The following is a 19,926-nucleotide window of genomic DNA, read 5'->3' on the forward strand; positions in this document are numbered from 1 at the left end:
CATTTCCTTCTCCAGGGAATCTTCCCAACTCAGGGATCCAACCCGAGGCTCCTGCCCTATCTTCTGCGTGGCAGGTGGATTCTTTACCGCTAAGCCCCTCACATATATTCTATCACAAAACGTTTATGTATCCCTGACAGTACCCTGTATGTATGTGTGCACGTGTTTTCTCCTAATGTTACTGCTCTCCTGGCAAAAAAAAAAAAAAAAAAAAAAAGAAAAAAAAAATTGGGAAAAAAACCCATCAAGCTCATAGCAGCTACTGGGTAAAAATTCCCCGCTACTTCTGATTTGCTGAATGAAGAAAAAAATCTTCTGTGCTATTTTCAGAGATACTGAATGTCAGTGTGGAGGGATCTGTGATAATGCATTTCAGCGAACTTCCTGGGGTGGTTCTGACCCACCGTGGGTTTGGGCACCTCTGATGTGAACTCCTCGTGGCAAAGGTGGGCATATAGGTTGAGCATAGGCTGTGGACTGCCCCCTTCCCCCCCACACCAGAACACAGAAGTTAATTCTGATGGCAGTTAGGGAAAGCTTCAAGGGGAGGGCGTGTCTTCACTGAGTTTAGAAAGATGAGTTGGGTCATGGAAAGAGGGAGGCGATCCAGGCAAAGAGGCTGGTCGGGGGATGGATAAGCCTGCGGTCCACGCGTGTGTTACTGGCAGGAGAATGCCTGGGGGCCTAGGTCATCTTCCTGGGGAGGCGCCTGCCTGGGAAGGGTTAACCCCAGAGCCACCAAGGTCCTGTCCACTCAACTTCCACCTCTGTCCTCCGAGGAAATGGGTTTTCCAGGGGCCTGGACTGGGCCAGCAGTGACTCGTGGCTCTAAACGGATGGCAGAGGAAGTGAGTCAGGCCTCAGGGGAGAAAGTGAGCCATGAGTCCCCTGCCCGTTACCCTCTCCCCCACCGTGAGGAGGGGCAGGGCTGGGCCTGCACTGGAGCCGGGGCATCTCCTCCTGGGCCCAACCAGCCCGAGGGATGGGCAGCAGGGAGTCTTAGCTTAGATGAGCCCTGGCCCTCCGCTCTGCCTTGATCCTTGGGGACTCTGTGATGGTGGCCCCCATTGTGTCAAACTGGGCCAGATTGTTTTGTTCTCTGCGTGTGTTTACGGAAGGCCTGAGGTCAAGGGCAGCTGCTCTAGAAGGGGCGGGTGGGGGAGGGGCCTCTACTGGGGACTCGGCCCCCTAAATTCTCTCTCCCAGGCTGGAGTTATCTGCACAGCCTGTGGTCTTGGCTGCCACCCACCCACCATTTCTCTCTCCTTTTGTTTGGGGGTCTCCCCAAACCAGAGGAGCAAGAATCTCTAGAAACTATTGGCTCCAGCTCTCCAAGGAGTTCTCTAGAATGACACTGAGGTCCGTGTCTTAGCTCCACCAGTGGGGAAGCTTACAACATCCACTGCCCTAGTCTCAGTTTTCTGATCTGTAAAATGGCAAAACAGCAGGACCGGCCTCACAGGGTGGCTCTGAGGATCTCATGAGAGTGTAGAGGTGCCCCCGTCCAGCCCTCCTTTCCCTCAGAGGCTTCTGGGGACCGGCTCAAGTCCGTGCTGTGAGGTGGGAAGTTTTCTGGGTGGGGTTTCAGTCTTCCCAGAAAGGAAATTTCATGCTCGAAGAATTTCCGGTTGAGGTGCTTTGGAAGTTGAGCTGGGGCCCACGAGGGGGTGGCGTGGAGGGTGGGAGGGGAGATGTAGTAGGGACCTGTGACGGGCCCAGGGGGCTGGGTGAGGGGCAGGCGTGAGCTGGTCAGGAAGGATTCAGAGGTACTGAGCCGACACCTGTGGCACCTGCCTTGTGCATATTCCTGCTCTAAATCCTCTATAGATACCAATTCATTTAATTCTCATAATGACCTTTGCGATAGTCTTGATTTTTACACCTATTTACAGATGACAAAAGTGAGGCCCAGAGAAGGTGAGTAGTCCAGAGACACATGGCCACTGAGTAGAGGAATTGATATTTAAACCCAGTCTGGCTCCAGAGTCTACTCTACTAAGGATGGGTTAAAGGAAACCAGGCAGTCCCTCCCCCTCAAATTCCAAGAAAGTCTATAAGGCTAGAGTTGCTCATCCTGGAGTGGCTGTTCAAGCAGCCAGGGTAGAGTGGGGATGACCAGGAATGTCAGAGCATGCCATTGACCCCTATCTGTTGGAATCATGGCATTTCACAAATGCAGCCTCACTTGTATCCCTCTGGTGATGGGAACCTCATTCCCTCTTTCTGCTTTTATGTTCTCAAAGAGATCAGCCCAGGAAGATAAATGAAAACAGATGACTCTGCCCTGTCCTAGGCACTGTTTACTGATAGTAGTAATTCGCTTTTTTTTTTTTTTGGTAACTCACTTTGAAAGTCAGTGGGCCAGAGAGATACTTGGATTCTAGCCAGCTCCATCCTTGCTTGCTGTGTAAGGTCAGGAAATCACTGGCCCTCTCTGGGCCTTGAATACAAATGCCATAATGAAGAACTGGGGCCATATTTGCAAAGTGATCTGTGAACTCTGAGTTCACAGGTATAAAGCAAAAGTCAAAACAGGGGTTAGGGAGTTGCCTGGAGGAGATGTGGTTTGTATTGGGGATCAGGTATAGACAGTGATAGGGACTGGCAGAAAGGAGGAGGAAAGAGAAGGGTTCCAGCAGAGGCACACTTCTGTCCCCAGATGCTGGGCTTCCTTCCACTGTTCTAGAGCGACAGTTTCAAAAGGAGTCCAAATGGGAGACACTGCTTTAGAAAGACCCTCGGTGTTCTCCTTACTTCAAGTGATAAATCCTTCACTCCCCCTAAAAATAAAAAACAAAAACACCAAAACCCAAAAGGAACCAAAATGCTCAGAGAGGATGCAGAGTGAAACCTTAAAAATCACAATTTAGGAAATAGCAGCCATTCCCCCAAAGACTTCCACTTCCTTCTCTGGGGTCTTGCGATGTCACCAGGGCAGGGTGAGGAACCCAGCTGACCAACGATTAGACTGACCAGACCCAAGAAATTAGGGTTCCGTTACATATGTTGGGATACTGGAGACTGGCTTGAGGGGGCCAGGTCTGTTCAGTGAATTCCTGTCTGGGCCACCCCTTCATTTAATGCTGCCCTCAAATAATCCATCCAAAAGTCACTTCCTCCTGGAAGTCTTCCTGCGTTCCCCCAAATCAAAGTCCTCACATGCCCCATGGATGCCAGGCTGCCTTTTGTCTGGCTTGTAGCAGATGACTGCATCTGTCACCACAGACATATGCAGCTCCCCACAGGATGAGGGTGTCTGTTCATGACTGCACCCAGCTCAGTCACTGGGCCAGATGGCCATGGGGTGGGCCAAGCCACCCGGCATCTCTCTGTGAGTACCAGGAACGGAGGTTCCCTGCCAGGCACTGCAGTCCTGATCAGGCAGGAAAGCCCTTGGCCTCTGGAACAATTAAATGGGCAAGCCATTTAATTCCTTGGATCTCAGGTTCCCTATCTGTGAAATGGGTCAAATGCTAGGGCCTATTTCACAGGGTTGGAATGAGGAGGCTGGGTCAACACAGGCTGGCAGATAGTGGGTACTCAGCTAACAGAGGCTGGGGGAGTGACCCATTCTACACCAGGAGAGGGCTGAGGGGACCTGGATCCTCCCCAGCTTGGACCATACTATTTCTCCCTGGCAAACTGGGACGTCCCTCTGCCTTTCCAGCTGCCTTGGGAGCTCCCCCTGGTGGCCATACCAGGAAGTGCCTCTCTCCTCCAGCCCCTGTAGAAGGCGCTGTGACCGCACTGATCCTTGACTCCAATACCCCTGCGGCCCGGCTGCCCAGTAACCTCTGTGAACACGGACCTGTGCACAGAGATGGATCAGGAGCTCCCTGTGGAGGAGGGGTGCACCGTCCTGTACCTTCCAGAGCTGGTAACAGGAGACCCTGGCTAGAGGCGGGAACCAAAGGAGTCGAGGACCGACTGTAGAGGGAGCTGGGTCTTAGGGGTCATTATGGTGAGGTTCTTGGAGGAGAGCCCTGAGAACGTCCTTTTCCTTGCCTTCTGAAGGCCCGGAGTGGGCAGGGTGGGGTGGTTCCTAGTGATGCTACCCTGATTACCCCATCACTGCTGGGTTTGGAAGGGAGGTACTATTATTAGTCCTGTTTTCCCTGACTTACACAGGGTTATGCAGCAAGCCAGAGGTGGAGCTGGAACTTGAACTCAGTCACTGCCTTTTTTTTTTTTTTTTAATTTTTAAATTTATTTTATTGAAGAATAGTTGATTTACAACATTGTGTTAATTTCTTCTTATAGCAAAGTGATTCCGTTATACAGTACTTATATATTCTTTTCATATTCTTTTCCATTATGGTTGATCACAGGATATTGAATATATTTCGCTGTGCTATACGGTAGGACCTTGCTTTTCATGCATTCTGTATGTAATAGTTTATATCAGCTCACCCCAAGCTCCCCGTCTATCCCTCCCCCACCCCCCTACTCTGGGCAATCACAAGTCTGTTCTCTATGTCTGTGAGTCTGGTTTTGCCTTGTAGATGTGTTCACTGGTGTCACGGTGTAGATCTCACATATAACTGATGTCATACTGTCCTGGACTTTCTGTGACTTGCTCCGCTTGGTGTGATCATCTTTAGTCCGTTCATGTTGCTGCAGGGAGCATGATTTCATTCTTTCTTACGGCCAAGTAGGCTTTCACTGCATGTATGTACCACATCTTTACTCATTCTTCTGCTGATGGAAGAATAGGTTGTTTCCACGTTTTGGCTATTGTGAATGGTGCTGCTATGAACCTAGGGGTGCATATATCTTTTTGAATTATAGTTTTGTCCAGGCATATGCCCAGGAGTGGGATTGCTGGATTATATGACAACTCTGTTTTTAATTTTCTGACGAACCTCCACACTGTTCTCCATAGTGGCTGCACGAGTTTACATTGCTACCAACAGTGTAGGAGGGTTCCCTTTTCTTCACACCTTCTCCAGGATTTGCTATTTGTAGGCTTTTTAATGATGGCCATTCTGACCTGTGTGAGACACCTCATTGTAGTTTTGATTTTCATTTCTCTAGTAATTAGCGATGCGGAGCATTTTTCACATGCCTGTTAGTCATCTGTGTGTCTTCTTTCGGCCAGTGCCTCCTGATACTTCGCTCCTGGCAGCTCTGGGGGAGGTCCACGGACTGTTTCCACACATGCCTCCCTGCCTCGCATCCCACGTCCATACTACCCTGGTTTGTCCCTCTGTAGGGCTGGCAATCACCCTGGGAGTCAGGACCTCGGCTAACACTCCTGGCCTCTTTCAGGCAGTGATGTCTCAGGTGCCCTGGGGGAGGAAGATGACTGCCCAGGTGCTGCTGCAGATGCCATTGTTCCTGCTGGGTCTCTTCCTGGTTCCAGGTAGGTTTTCCTGGAGGTGCCTTGGGACTTCTGTTAAAATGCCATCCTTGTGTTAAGGACTAGCACATCCACTAACCCCTTTGGGCAGGCACACGCCTGCAAATACAGCATAGCAAGTAGACAGTACCTTGGAAAAAAGATAGAGTCTCCCCTTCATCCTGTCAAGTGCAGCCCCCCCGCCCCACCCAGTACACAGCTTGGGGTGGGTTTTGACCCCACCCACCCCTGCAGCCAGAGCACCCTTGTGCAGTGCACAGCCTGTGCCGCTGTCTGTAGCAGGCATGGCCTCGTGAAATATTTTATTGCTATTTAAAATATTATTTTACCTTTGAAAGTTTTTTCTTTTCTTTCTTTCTTTTTTTTTTTTTTTAACTGATTTTGAGTTTGTTCTTTTCCTGTTTTTAAGCCAACCATCTTGGAGCAGGGTAGATTCATATTTTTGGAGACCCTTTGAAGTAGGTCCTTGGAATGTGTGTGGGTCCCAGGCACCAGGTTGCTGCGTTCTGGGCCCAGGGCCTGCCTCCAGCCCAGAGTCTCACCTGCAGTCTCTGTCCCCTCAGGTGCCCGTGGCGGGGGCCCCCGGGAAGACTTCCGCTTCTGCGGCCAGCGGAACCAGACGCAGAACAGCAGCCTCCATTATAAGCAGGCGACCCAGCTCCACATCTCCATCAGGAACTCCGAGGAGGCCCTCGCCATCCACGCCCCCTTCCCTGGAGCCCGCCCGGCTTCTTGGCCATTCCCTCACCGCATGGGCCTCTACCACTTCTGCCTCTACTGGAACCGCCACGCAGGGAGACTGCATCTCCGCTACGGCAGGAAAGACTTCCTGCTGAGTGACCAAGCCCTTGACCTCCTGTGCTTCCGGCATCAGGAGGAGACCCTGGCCCCGGGGCCCCCACTGTTTGCCACCTCAGTCAGCTCCTGGTGGAGCCCCCAGAACACGAGTCTGCCGAGTGCGGCCAGCTTCATCTTCTCCTTCCACAGTAAGGCGACTTCCAGACAGCAGGAAGGGTTTGGTCCAAGGCCTGGAAACTGGAAAAGCAAAGTGCACGGGGGCTGGGGGCAGGGGGCTTAAAGCGGGCTGGGCTGCCTGTCATGTCATGGAGTTGGGGGGGCTCTGTTCACAGGCAGTGGGGACTCAGGGAAGGTGTCTGAGGAGTGGAAGAGTGTGATGCAAGGTGTGTTCGTGGGAAGACAGGGGTGAGGGAGGAGGGGTGAAGTCCCATCCTGCGACTGCAGTGTAGGTCCAGGTAAAGGAAAACAAGAGATGAACAGGGTGGGAGCAGAGAGAACGGAGAGACGGAACTAGAGGTCAGGAGCCGGAGGAAAAATTCTGCTTCGTTAGCCTCATCTAGACTGTTTATCCCCATTTCACAGAAGAGAAACTGAGGCTCAGAGAGGCACAAAGTTGCAAAAGTAACGAGTAAGAGAGGGAGCCAGATTTGAACCCAGCAGCTGATTGGCTTGGGGCTGGGAGACAGGAAGAGAGGTCAAAGGTCAGGAAGTGGCAAGGCTAGAGGCCGACAGTGAGGTGTGCAGGCTGAGTCTTCTGGCTGAGATGTGACAGGTGTGGCCTGGCCACTGCCTTCTATTCAGTGCAGAGTGGAGGCAAGGAGGAGGGGCTGACCAGAAGGAGCTGGAGGCTTTACCTGGGGTCCAGGATTTCCCTGATTCTGGTTCCTTTCAGGCAGCTCCAGTTTGGGGCAAGGCTCCCAAGAGAGGGGGCACAGGGCTTTGAATATGTTAGCATCTCCAGGCCCATGGAAATGCTAAGGGGTGGTGGGGGGTGGGGTGGGGAGAGGGATGGAGGGGCCAGAGCTGGGGCAGGTGGGGGCAGGTAGATGGGGGTCCCCGCTCCAGGCCCGGATTCTGCCCCAACCTGGGAGGGTTTAGGGCAAAGTCAGGAACAGCTGTAAATTGGCCTCCTGCAGAGGAGATCTGGCCTGGTCTTACTTGGTCTGTAGAGAGTTTTTGGAAAACATGAGCCAGAGGTTTCAAATGACTGAAAAATCAGGCCTTCTGCCTTAAAAATTCAGATGTGACCACAGGGCCTGCCTTATTTGATGGCATAGGGCCTGCCCTCTCCCGCTATGTCCCTATTTCCATCTGCTGACTTCATCAGAGTTCCATCTAACCCCTGGAGATGCCTGAGTCTGCAGCCCTTGGGTGCAGAGCAGCCCGGGTGGAGGCCCTGGAGCCACCACAGAAGCCCCCCACCCGCCAGCTCCTCCTGAAGGAGGCCTGGCTGGTCCTGGGGAACTGGCCCTCCCAGCTCCCTCTGTGTGGTCAGAAGGATGCCTGGGGTAGGGGTAAGGGTGGTCTAGCCCACTCTCCTGGGGCTGGAGTTTCTGGGAGCTCCATATGACAGAGCCCCGTCTGGCTGGCTACATCTCTGAGTGACCTGGGGGAGTCTACCCCACTACCTGGAGCCTCAGTTTCCTGTTCTGTAAAATGGGGACAGAAGCTGTCAGAGTCACAGGGGGAGTAATCGAGAGTGTGATGAGTGTGGCCTGAGTGTGGAACCTCATTCAACAGCCTTTGGTGAGTCTGTCCGTCCCTCTCCCCCAGATCCCCCCAACAAGGCCTCCCACAATGCCTCGGTGGACGTATGTGAGCTGAAAAGGGACCTCCAGCGGCTCAGCCAGTTTCTGAAGCATCCCCAGAAGACCTCAAGGAGGCCCCCCTTCACCCCCATGGGCCAGTAAGTGTGGGTCTGCAGCATATAGGGGTAAGGAGGAGGCTCCTCCAGACCCGGGCAAGGCAGGGATTTGGAGTGGGAGACCGTGGCGACCTCCCCTTGGTCTCCATCTCGATTCGGTCCCACAGGCCAAGCCCCCTCTCCTGACTGAGTCAGAAAAAAAGTCTTACCAGCACCCAAGCCCTCCTCTCCACCAATAAGGAAAAAGGACTGACCCATTTTACAGCTCAGCAGACTGAGGCTGACTGCTGGGTAGGGCTGCCCAGCAGCACAAAGTGGGTTGGTCCAGGCAGAACTGGACCCAGAGCCTGGTGGCTGAGTCTGAGGATAGGACCCCACCCCGCTCCTTTCCTGTTTGCGCTGAGGCCCCAGTTTCCTCCGCATCACCCCCGCAGGTCATTCTGCTGGGCCCCGCACTCTTTCCTGTGTATCAGCCTGAGTCGCCTCTCTGCTCCCTCCATCTTCCTGCCTGCTGGACTACCTGGCTCCACCCCTCACCCCCAGCAGTCCTCTCCTCCTCTCTCTCCTGTGCTTCCAGGCAGCTGCAGAGCCTGGAGTCGAAGCTGGCCTCTGTGAACTTCACAGGGGACGCTGTGTCCTTCGAGGAGGAGCGGGTCAACGCCACAGTGTGGAAGCTCCAGCCCGCCTTCAGCCCGCAGGACCTGCACATCCACTCCCGGCGGGAGGTCAGGGGTCAGGATTGGTAGCCAAGGCAGGAAGCAGATGTAGAGGCTGCAAGCACTCCCTCCCCACACCCCCCTATCCGCCCACCTTTCCCCTCAACCCCCTACCCTTCCCCTCACCCCCTGACCCTTCATATCCCCCAGCACACCAAGGGGCTATAGGCAGGGTCAGTGTCTGACACCCAGACACCAGAAGAAACATGATTCTCCCAGGCCCTTATCCCCTGGGCTCTAACCACAAGACTCCCTAGCCAACACTGGTGCCAAGGAAAGGAGGAGTGAGCAGGGTTGTTGTGAGTCTGGCCTGGCTTCGTGAAGGAGGTAGGCTTAGAGATGGCAGCGTGCAGGAAGGCATATGCTGGGGGGACATGGCGGGGACCTGGAGGTCCACTTCTGGCTGAGCCCCAGCAGGTCCTCTGGTCTGCAGGAGGAGCAGAGCGAGATCCTGGAGTACTCGGTGCTGCTGCCCAGCGTGCTCTTCCAGAAGACCAAGGGCAAGAGGCAGGAAGCTGAGAAGAGACTCCTCTTGGTGGACTTCAGCAGCCAAGCTCTGTTCCAGGTACGGGGTGGTTGTTCTTGTGCTCTCCCTTGGGGAAAGCAGCTTCTGTCTGACAGAGAGATGGAAGGTAGGCATGGAAGGTAGTCCTCTCCTCCAAAAGTCTTTGTAAAGTCAGAAATCAGATGGCAACGTGCATGACATTTAGAGCTGCTGCTGCTGCTGCTTCTAAGTCACGTCAGTCGTGTTTGACTCTGTGCAACCCCATAGATGGCAGCCCAACAGGCTCCTCTGTCCCTGGGATTCTCTAGGCAAGAATACTGGAGTGGGTTGCCATCTCCTTCTCCAGTGCATGAAAGTGAAAAGTGAAAGTGAAGTCGCTCAGTCGTTTCCGACTCTTAGCAACCCCATTGACTGCAGCCTACCAGGCTCCTCCGTCCATGGGATTCTCTAGGCAAGAGTACTGAAGTGGGTTGCCATGCTGGGAAAGGTCTAAATGGTGTTATTCTTACTATGGTGTAAATGACTACCCATGCAAGAATTGCTTCCTGAGGGAGACTCAAAATCTGGGAGCAGTGTACTGGGCAGAGACAAGAGTGTACTCTTCTTCTCAGTCCTGAGCCCTCTCCCTCCCCTCTCCTCCATACCCCATATATCTAGGACAAGAATTCTAGCCAGGTCTTGGGAGAGAAGGTCTTGGGTATTGTTGTGCAGAACACCAAAGTAGCCAACCTCTCGGAGCCCGTGGTGCTCACCTTCCAGCACCAGCCACAGCCGGTGAGTGTGAGCCAAGCAACCCAGGGGACAGGGGTCCCTGTTTGCCCATGTGCTCCCATCCCTCCTCTTTTCTGAAAGAAAACTGATTGACTGGCTGAGGGCCCTGGCCAGTCAGGTCCAAATAGAGTGGAGCCCTGGCACTGGCTCCCTCAGCCCGGTGGGGAAGGAGCAGACTGCCACAGGCACCTCCCTCCCTTCTTTCTTGTCCCTACAGAAGAACGTGACTCTGCAGTGTGTATTCTGGGTTGAAGACCTGACATGTGAGTGTGGAGGGGGCTCTGAGCTGGGCAGGGACCTGGAGGCAGGTAGTGGGGGTCCTAGAGGGTTAGGTACATGGAGTTAATCAAAGAGGGCTTCCTGGAGGAAGGTGGCTTTGAAGAAAGAGTGATGGCAGGTTAGGGACCTGCTGAGGGAAGCAAAAGCTCAGAAGGGGGATGCAGTCATGCATTTGTGGGGTACTAGGGATGACAGTGGGGGTGCTGAGCTTGGTCTCAGAGCCTCATGCTGGCCCTTCCTCAGCGAGCAGCCCGGGGAGCTGGAGCAATGCGGGGTGTGAGACCATCAGGAGAGAGACACAGACGTCCTGCCGCTGCAACCACCTGACCTACTTTGCAGTGCTGATGGTACGTGACCCCCTCCTGCCCCATTGCCGCAGCTTCTTACACATACGGCATTCATTCCTCACAAGCCTCAAGCTGACTCCTGTTGTTGTCCCATTTTATCGATAAGGAAACTGTGGCTCAGAGAGGTTAAGCAATTTACTCAAGGTCACACAGCTAGTAGTAAGTAAAAGGTCTCTGAAGTCCTTGCTCTTTATCCCCCAATTTGGGTGCCTGATACAAACGCGGGTTCCTGGTCCTAACCTGGATTCTGATTCTAAAGGGCTGGGGTGAGGGCAGGACTGTGTTTCTATAGAACCTTCCAGGGGATGCTGAGGCCCAATGCAGAGACCTTGTGGTGGACTTCAGTACCTCCCCCAAGATCTCTGTGTCCTGCATTCATTCTCCCAGAATTTTAGGACCCAGCATCCGAGGGACCAGCGTGATCCTCTGGTGTTCTCTGGGTATCGGGAGCTCACTCCCTCCCAGGAGACTTATTTCTGGGTTGAGTGTTCTAGAAACAGTTAGTGCCAGGACAGAAAAGGGGTTCTCTGGTGGAGGCCGCTGGACCTTGGTGGGGACTGGGATCCATATGAGAATGTGGTGAAAAACTGCACTCATGGGACCCCACTCTGCTCCGCTGGGGGGGCAAGAGTGGCTCACAAATGCCCAAGGTCCTCCAGGGACCACGGGTTAGCCCCCCATGTGGGCACAGCCTCAGCACAGAGGCCAACCCCGACCTGCCCTGTGGCGCAGGTCGCCTCCGTGGAGGTGGACGCCGTGCACAAGCACTACCTGAGTCTCCTCTCCTACGTGGGCTGCGTCCTCTCCGCCCTGGCCTGCATCCTCACCATTGCCGCCTACCTCTGCTCCAGGTAGGGCCTGGGGCTGAGAGGGAAAGGGGAAGACGGGAGAGCCTCCATTCCCGGCCCCCGAGCTGAGACCACACAGTCAGGGAGACCCACCCTGGAGACGGGCCTGACTGACGCTGACGTGTGTGTGTGTGTGTGTGTGTGTGTGTGGTTTGTGGGAGCCCTGGGAGGTTCAGCTGACCTTCCCTCCTCAGATCTGTGATGTTTGGGTAACATCGCACTGACAGCTTATGTTAGCTGCCAATATTTAAAATCAGGCGAGTTGACGTAAGATTCTAGATGCCTGTCTTTGAAGGACCAGATGTGATTCCACTGGGCACATACAGTAATATGATGATGCTGGTGATGATAATGGTGAACAATTACATCAAGCTTCCCACATGCCACACCCTGTTCTTTTTTTTTTTTTGAGCATATAGAATACATTCCTTTATTTTAAAAATCCCATTGTTTCCCTCTATTTTAAATGCATTTCAATACTTTATTTGCTTAAAGGCTACTCAAAGATTTGCAAGTTTTTTTAGTGCAATTTTTTTCTTTTTAAAAAAATTTATTTATTTTAATTGGAGGCTAATTACTTTACAATATTGTAGTGATTTTTGCCATACATTGACATGAATCAGCCATGGGCACACCCTGTTCTAAGTGCTTTATATACATGAACTAGGTTCATCCTCACAAGGGTCCTGTAAAAGAGTGCTCAGAGAGGGTAAGTGACCTGACTGAGATCACACAGCACAGAAGTGGCAAAAGCAGGCTTGAACCGAAGCTGGCAGGCTCCAGGCCCACAAGGCCCGTTACTGAGCTGTCTGGCAGTGGCCTCTGTGGACAGGCAGAGCCTCCAGGGTTCTCCCCAGCCCTGATTCCCTGGTGTCTGTTTTGAGGCCCGGCTTCCTGGCTCCATGGAGGAACCTGTCACCCTAGTCGTTTGGGTGCCTGAGGAGAGAAGAGGTTACCTCTGGCAGAGTAAAGAATGCCTCCCCCACCCTCAGACAGGCTTGTGTGTGGGGTCTGGATTGTCAGAGCTGGGCTTGGCCTAAACTGAAGTCCGCCTGCAGTTGGGGCCTGGAGCCATTGCGGTAGAGGGGAGACAGCCTCGGTTCTGGAGTGGCACTGGGAGTCTGCTCACTGTCCTCGTGGGGAGGAGGGGAGGGTGCAGCCGTGGGCAGGCACGGTCACAGATGCGCACGCTGTGGGCTGGAGTCGGTGTTGAAGAGAGACGGCTGGCAGGCTTAGTGGAGGGCCAGGCGTGGGGGCACAAGCCCCCCAGCACTTACCCACTGATCACAAAAGTGCCCCCGAACACAGGGACGGGAACCCTTCGGGACTGAGCATCTTATCTGTGCTGGGTGCTTTATTTCAGTGTAACCCTCATCGCGCCCTTGAGGGGGGCCACTCCTCCCACTTCACAGATGAGTAAACTGAGGGTGAGGGGGTAGGGCCAGCCAATTGTGGTGCCTTGTGTTAGGGGCACAGCAGGCGTGGAAATCCAGGATGGCAGGTGTTCTTCTGCACCCTCTGGGACAGGCAGTGCACACTGGGGGCAGAAAGGCTGACAGTGCCCTGGACCACATAGTATCTCGGGATGGGGGCAGGGCAGGCACACACGCAGACTCGAGGGCACAGGCACACACAGCCTGTGCTCAGAGAGGTACAGTTGTGCAGACAGACATGGAACGTGGGTGGCGTGGATTCTCCAAAACAGCAAAAATTCCGGTCTTTCCCTTCTGACTTTGGGAGCATCTGGTTGATGGTCGTGTCTGTGTTGATTGGAGCATCTGTGCCTAGCTGAGGCTGCTGTTCAATGCACACACAGTGCCCGAGCCTGTGGGTGCTGGATACAGGGTAGGTGCAGAGGGACAGGTGGGCAAGAGCCTGGCTGCAGCCACAAGAGTAGGATAGGAAGCGTGTGTGTGTGTGTGTGTGGTGTGTGTGTGTGTGTGTGTGTGTGTGTGTGTGTGTGTAGTCTGGGAAGGCTGCCTGGAGAAGGGGACCATCAGAGTGAGCCTGTCTGCTCACCCCCCACCTGTGCAGGAGGAAGTCTAGGGATTACACCATCAAGGTGCACATGAATCTGCTGCTGGCCGTCTTCCTGCTGGACGTGAGCTTCCTGCTCAGTGAGCCGGTGGCCTTGGCAGGCTCCGAGGCTGCCTGCCGTGCCAGCGCCATCTTCCTGCACTTCTCTCTGCTCGCCTGCCTCTCCTGGATGGGCCTCGAGGGCTACAACCTCTACCGACTTGTGGTCGAGGTCTTCGGCACCTATGTCCCAGGCTACCTGCTCAAGCTGAGCATCGTGGGCTGGGGTAAGTTAGTGGAGGGGGTTTGTGGGTTCCCCCCAGACCGGCCTCTTCCTCTTGGCCTTTGACAAAAGGTGGGCACTTTGTCCCACTTCTCCACCTACAATTATTCCCTCACTGCTTACTTCAATCACCCATCCTCAGGGGTTCTTTACCTTGGCTGGATCGAGGTCCTCTTTAGGAGGATGAGGTGATGAGCCCTGTCTCCAGTAAATGCTTACATATTCTCTTCATCTCTGTTTTACAGGTAGGGTTTGCAGACAGAGCCGCCATGTGCGGATGTGCAGGTTGGGCACTGATCAAAGGCGCCCAGTCGTGGATGAGTGGGCTGTAATCCAGCCCCACATAATGCATCTAGGCTGGTGGTGGCCCAGACTGTGCATCCCGATGAACCTCAGATAACAGATTCCCAATGGCTCTGGCGTTTGTTCTTAGCCAATAGCAACCCAATTCACCTACAGCCCGGCCTCTCTTTTGTCAGACCCAAGGCCTAGAGGCACACACCACAAGTCCTTTTGATCACTGCACAGGCCCATCAACCTCCACATGTCCCTGATCCCAGCTTGCTGCTCCTCCCATATTTTTCATTTGGCTCCTTTTTGGTTCTCGTCATCGATCTATATGAAATTCCTTCAGAGTTGGCTGTTCGTCAAAATCCAGGTGTTTAATGGTGGGCAACCCCATCCAGGGAGCTCTCAGTCTCCACCTCATGGACAGAGTCAAGGCCCAGAATAGACACCCCACTGGAGCATAACTCTAGATGTCCCCCACTGAGCTCTCCTCCACCCCGCCAATGTCTGCTTCTTCCCTTTCTCCTGTGACATCCAGCCCCCAGCAGGGACCTGCTGGCCCTTTCCCTCAGGGCCTTCCAGGATGGCGAGGGGGCAGGGGTTAGGTTAGGGGAGATAGGCCCCCCTCTGGGAAACCAGGAGCTTCCCTTCATAGCTCAGTTGGTAAAAAATCTGCCTGCAATGCAGAAGACCCAGGTTCAATCTCTGGGTCAGGAAGATCCCCTGGAGAAGGAAATGGCAACCCACTCCAGTATTCTTGCCTGGGAAATCCCATGGACAGAAGAGCCTGGCAGGCTACAGTCTGTGGGGTCACAAGAGTTGGACACGACTTGGGAAAGCAGAACTGGAATAGAGAAGGAGGGTCCAAGCTTGGAGGACTTGCCCCAGGTGGAGCTGGCTGGGCTCTGGGAGCACAGGTCTCAGAGGGCACGTGAGAGGAGGAGGGCTCACCAGAGGGAAGGGAAGGGCAGACCTGGGAAGGTGGGAGATGGAGCTCCCTGCGTTGCTGTCCACAGGCTTCCCCGCTTTCCTGGTGATGCTGGTGGCGCTGGTGGACGTGAACAACTATGGTCACATCATCCTTGCTGTGCACAAGACCCCTGAGAGCGTCATCTACCCTTCCATGTGAGTGGCTGTGCAGTGGGGGCAGGAGTGTGGTCCTCATGGCACAGAAGTCAGAGCAGCCTGGGCCCAGGTCGCACTGACCAGGAGACTCTCGGGTGACGGGTACTAGAGGTACTGGCTTGGCCTTGGCTGGAGCTCTGGGCTAAGAATGATGCTTCTCTCCAGGAGGGTGAGGACAGGCCTGGATCTGCCACTCACTTGCCAGATAACTTTGCACAGGTCCTGGCCCCCCTCTGGGCCTCAGTTTCCCAACTTGTGTGTGGCGTCTGAGCTGAAGCAGGTGAACCTCTAGCATGTTCCTTTGCTGCACACTTCTATCTCCCTCCCCATGGAAAGATGGAAAGACTGAGACCCAGAGAAGGCAGGGATCCACACCACCCTGCTCAAAGGTACCCAACCAGGAGATGAATGGGGCTGAAATCCAGTCCTACATTCAGCTAATTCACCCAGGCTGGTGGTGGCCTGGCCTGTGAGTCCCTCTGAACCTAGAGTAGAATCCAGAGCTCCTGAGCCCTAGGCTAGGAAAGAATCCTTTCCATTCCTTCAGTGTTTTAAAAACTTCAGTTTTTTGCATCATAGTCTTCTGACTTTTGCCTTACCTGTATCATCCATATTATTATTGTTTAATTTTTTCTTTAAATCTTCTGGCTTGTTAAATGTATTTTTTAAGTCATATTACACATAAATGGGAAATAAGCATTACTTGTCATAAACAGTGAAAAGTCATGAAAGGAACAAGATAACCCTGCTACTAAATTCTTGATGAAAGCGGTGATCCTAAGTCTGACTCTTTTTGAAAAGGGAGACTAGCAAGTGTTAAAAGTGTTAAAAACACATTAGCTCCAAACTGAGCCTTTCTCTTGACTGTAGAGAAGGAATATAGGATAGCTGGAAGAAGAGTGACTTTTTGGCCCTTGAATCAGTAGTGTCTAAAGTAACTGCCCTGTAACTGGGGCTCACCGTGGTGCTTGCCCACGGCCCAGGAAGCACCATGTGAGCCCGGCCTTGCCCTGAGCCTTTGTACGCTTGCCCACAGGTGCTGGATCCGGGACTCCTTGGTCAGCCATGTCACCAACCTGGGCCTCTTCAGCCTGGTGTTTCTGTTCAACACGGCCATGCTGGGCACCATGGTGGTGCAGATCCTGCGGCTGCGCCCGCATGCCCAGAAGTGGCCCCACGTGCTGACCCTGCTGGGCCTCAGTCTGGTCCTTGGCCTGCCCTGGGCCTTGGTCTTCTTCTCCTTTGCTTCTGGCGCCTTCCAGCTTGTCGTCCTCTACCTCTTCAGCATCATCACCTCCTTCCAGGGTAGGTGTGGAGAAGACCCCAGGCCCCGGCCCAGGGAGGGCGCCCATACATAGAGAACAGGCCACGGATGAGACGGCCCAGCTGACCTGAAGCCTCCCCTTCTCTGGGCCTCAACCTTCCCGTTCACAAAGTGGGGGCCTCTGGGCCACAGTTGACAAGTCTCTCTTTTACAGTAGGTACTGATGAGTACCTACTCTGTGTAGACTCTATGTTAAGCCCTGGTGCTCCAGCTGTGAACTAGCCAGGCAACAGCCTTGCTCCACAGAGCTCATCTCTAGTGGGGAAGACCAAGTGTGGCCCCGAAGACCGAGGGCCACAGGCATCAAACGGCATCTGGGAGAGGAAGGAAGTAATAGTGGGCAAGGTGATAGACAGTCTGAGCCTGCTGGGGGACACTTGGAGGGGGAGGCCCCTCCGTTTAGGAGACATCCGGAGGCAACAGAAGGATCCAGCCATGGATCCAGGGTAGCCTTCACTTCACCTCCCTCACGCCCCACCCCTGTTGCACGGGGACCCCATGGAGGCCTCGCCTTCCCTGTTTTCCTGCCCAAGTCCTCCTCCTACCCAGCACGGTGAAAAACAAAGGTGGATCTCTCCACCCACGGAGAGATCAAGGGTCCCATTACTCCAAGGGTGTTTCTCGGACCAGCAGTAGCAGCAGCATCAGGAGCTTACTGCAGACGCCGCCTCTGGCCCGCCCCAGGCCTGCTGAGTCAGAGTGCTCCTTGTTATAGATGCCCAGGTGCTCCTTAGAGGCTGAGGAGATCTGCTCTAGGGCTGGAGCGCTCCAGGCAGAGGGAGAAGCGTGAGCAAAGGTCCTGAGGCCAGAAGTAGGGTGTGTGTTGGAGGAACCCTGAGGAGGAGCTGCGTAAGGGGTAGTGAGCTTGGGGGAGACGGGGAGGAGGGGAGGGGGGAGGAGCAGAGGGGCTGGATCGTGGGGCCCTGGCTTGACGCCATGAGGGTCTGTCTCTGCTCTATCTGCACCCCTCTGCCCTCACCCCCCAACATCACACACACACACACACCTTTGTTTTTCACTACGCTGGGTAGGGAGAAGGGCTTGGGCAGGAAAACAGGGAAAGCAAAGTCTTCATGGAGTTCCCGTGCAATGGTGTGAGGGAGGTGAGCCTTTGTTTTCTTATCTGTGAAGTAAAGGGGACTCTGTAAGGATGCCGATCAATTCACGCATTTACTGAGCTATTGCTTAATCACAGTAGTATTATTTGGGGAGAAATAACATCACCTGGTACTTAAGCAGTGGCTCCAGAGCCCGACCACTGCTGCTGGACTCCTGGCTCAGCCAAGCCCCTTATCTCCCTGGGCCTCAGTCTCCCTGTTTGTAAAACAGAATGGTAATAACGAGGCCTGGTCTCAAGGGACCTGGAGAGACTAAAGTGAGATGATACACAGAGTGTTGCCCAGTGCCTGGCACAGAGTCGGTACTCCTGGGATTGAGTCTGTGAGGGGGGTGTGGGCAGACATGGGTCAAAGTGGAAGGGAGTGGTATTGGGGGGGCTGCCCCCAGCCTCTGAGCCCTGTACCCCCTTGCCGCCCACAGGCTTCCTCATTTTCCTCTGGTACTGGTCCATGCGCCTGCAGGCCCAGGGTGGGCCCTCCCCTCTGAAGAGCAACTCGGACAGTGCCAGGCTCCCTATCAGCTCGGGCAGCACCTCGTCCAGCCGCATCTAGGCCGCCAGCGCACCCCGCCGGTGTGAAGAAGCAGAGTCACCTGTCTTTCTTCACTGCTGCCTGCGGCCCCTGCAGCCAGGCCCGGCCCTGAGTGGGCCAGCTGAAGACTTGAGAAGGCCCGAGGACCTTGGAGGGGTGGGACTGTTGCCATGGCAGCCAGAAATTCCCAGGCTGGGCCATCTCAGGGGGCCCAGGAGTGGGACTGAAGGCTGGTCTTAATGCACCACCACTGGACCGGCCCTTGTAGCTGGGGGTTGGGAGTCTGCGGGACTTGAACCTGGGAGGCTGGCGGGACCCTTGGTCCTATGCCCTCGCCCTGTCTCTGGTGATCACCATGAGGGTACTCTGTAGCCCCAGGCATTTTAAGCTAAGGATGGCATGCAGGGAAAATGAGTTGAGGCAGAGCTTTGAGCCAGACCCCCGGAGGAGCACAGCCTCCCTACCTCTGAGCCCAGGGCCCTCCCCCTTTGTCAGCCTCCCCAGCCTTCCCTCTCCCTTCCTGTTCCTCCCTTCCTCTCCTAGGACCTCCCTAGCCTTCCACTCACAGCCCCAGGGGCCCTGATTCCAACCCTGGACTTTGGGCAGTGGTTCCCAAGAGATGCCTGGTGCCTGCTGTAAACCTTTATTTACTGTGTGGGCCTTTGCCTGCCCCTGACTCAGGCTTAGTAGAAACATTTCTGGGCTGGGCTAGGTCCATCTTTCCATCTGGGCCTCTCCAATGCTGCATCACCCTTGCTCACCACTGCCAAGCCCACACCTCACAGGGGCCCACAGCTTCTCCCGAAGCCCTCTTGCCTCAAGAACTATGGGACATCGCAGTCCAAAATCGTTTCCACCCTAGCCCTCCAAAGACTGAGACACGCCTCTCCTGATAATGCTGGTAGAGCCTGATGTGCCCCTTAGCGCCCCCTGCAGGCAGTTTTAATCACACCGCAGCCACTCACAGTTAATTCTGTTGGACACGAATGGCCAGACCAGCTCGTTCCCCGTTGTGAGTTCTCAGTCTAGTGTGGGAACCATGCACAAACACGAGAACTCTTAGAGCTGCAGGCACAGGGTTGGGGGAGCCATCACTCCTCGCTGGGATTCCAGGAAGACTTCCTGCAGGAGAGCAACATTTGACCTGGCTCTCAGACTCAAAGATGGGGAGGATTTCCTTTGTAATTACCAGTCCATTTGTCTTTTGATATTAAAAAGAAGTATGTGTTCATTGTAGAGAATTTGGAAGCTGTAGAAGAGTGCACAGAAGGAAATAAAAGTCAGTTGTTGTCACCTAACCAACAAATGCAAACATTTTGGGGCGTTTCCTCCTGAACTTTGTTCTGTGCTTCTAGTAAGAGTCACTGATGGGGTGGGGCAGGGGGCACAATAGAGAAACGTGAACAGGAGAAGACGGCATGTGTAAAAGAAATCTACTGGAAATGTTATCAGGGCAAGGGGGAGGAGAAATGGCAACTGGGTGTCAGCACTCGGGAGGCAGTGGCAAGTGGTGGGGTCAACGGGGAACTGAAGGTTACGAGCCTCACGCTGAGTGCAGCTGCTACTCAGCTCAAGCCAATCACCACCTTGCAAGAATGAGGGCCCATGTAGCCAGACCACACTGCCTTTTATGAGGAGAAATCCAGATTGTGCTGGTGTAAAATCCCCTGATTTAAAAAACTTGACTAGGGACTTCCCTGGTGGTCCAGTGGCTAAGGCTCCGCACTCCCAGTTCAGGGGACCCAGGTTTGATC

General features: G+C 54.2%; 1 protein-coding gene across 2 annotated transcripts in view; it reads left to right on the forward strand.

Annotated features, from left to right (window-relative positions):
* The window catches only part of ADGRG1 (adhesion G protein-coupled receptor G1), a 35,765-nt gene extending 16,345 nt beyond the window's left edge, over window positions 1–19,420 (forward strand). Inside the window, exons 2-14 of one of the 2 annotated variants that reach the window (XM_068993303.1) lie at window positions 5,269–5,362; window positions 5,923–6,345; window positions 7,931–8,063; window positions 8,599–8,746; window positions 9,171–9,302; window positions 9,900–10,016; window positions 10,231–10,276; window positions 10,536–10,639; window positions 11,372–11,490; window positions 13,522–13,790; window positions 15,091–15,199; window positions 16,236–16,504; window positions 18,063–19,420. In XM_068993303.1, coding sequence (XP_068849404.1) covers window positions 5,275–5,362; window positions 5,923–6,345; window positions 7,931–8,063; window positions 8,599–8,746; window positions 9,171–9,302; window positions 9,900–10,016; window positions 10,231–10,276; window positions 10,536–10,639; window positions 11,372–11,490; window positions 13,522–13,790; window positions 15,091–15,199; window positions 16,236–16,504; window positions 18,063–18,193 — 2,088 coding nt within the window. In that variant the 5' untranslated portion in view covers window positions 5,269–5,274 and the 3' untranslated portion in view covers window positions 18,194–19,420. The remainder of the gene's footprint in view (window positions 1–5,268; window positions 5,363–5,922; window positions 6,346–7,930; window positions 8,064–8,598; window positions 8,747–9,170; window positions 9,303–9,899; window positions 10,017–10,230; window positions 10,277–10,535; window positions 10,640–11,371; window positions 11,491–13,521; window positions 13,791–15,090; window positions 15,200–16,235; window positions 16,505–18,062) is intronic. The other variant, XM_068993304.1, reaches the window with a different exon arrangement.
* The last annotated feature ends 506 nt before the right edge of the window (window positions 19,421–19,926 follow it).

The sequence above is a fragment of the Capricornis sumatraensis genome, chromosome 20 (genome assembly GCF_032405125.1).
Source record: "Capricornis sumatraensis isolate serow.1 chromosome 20, serow.2, whole genome shotgun sequence".
In the NCBI taxonomy this organism is placed as follows: Eukaryota; Metazoa; Chordata; class Mammalia; order Artiodactyla; family Bovidae; genus Capricornis; species Capricornis sumatraensis.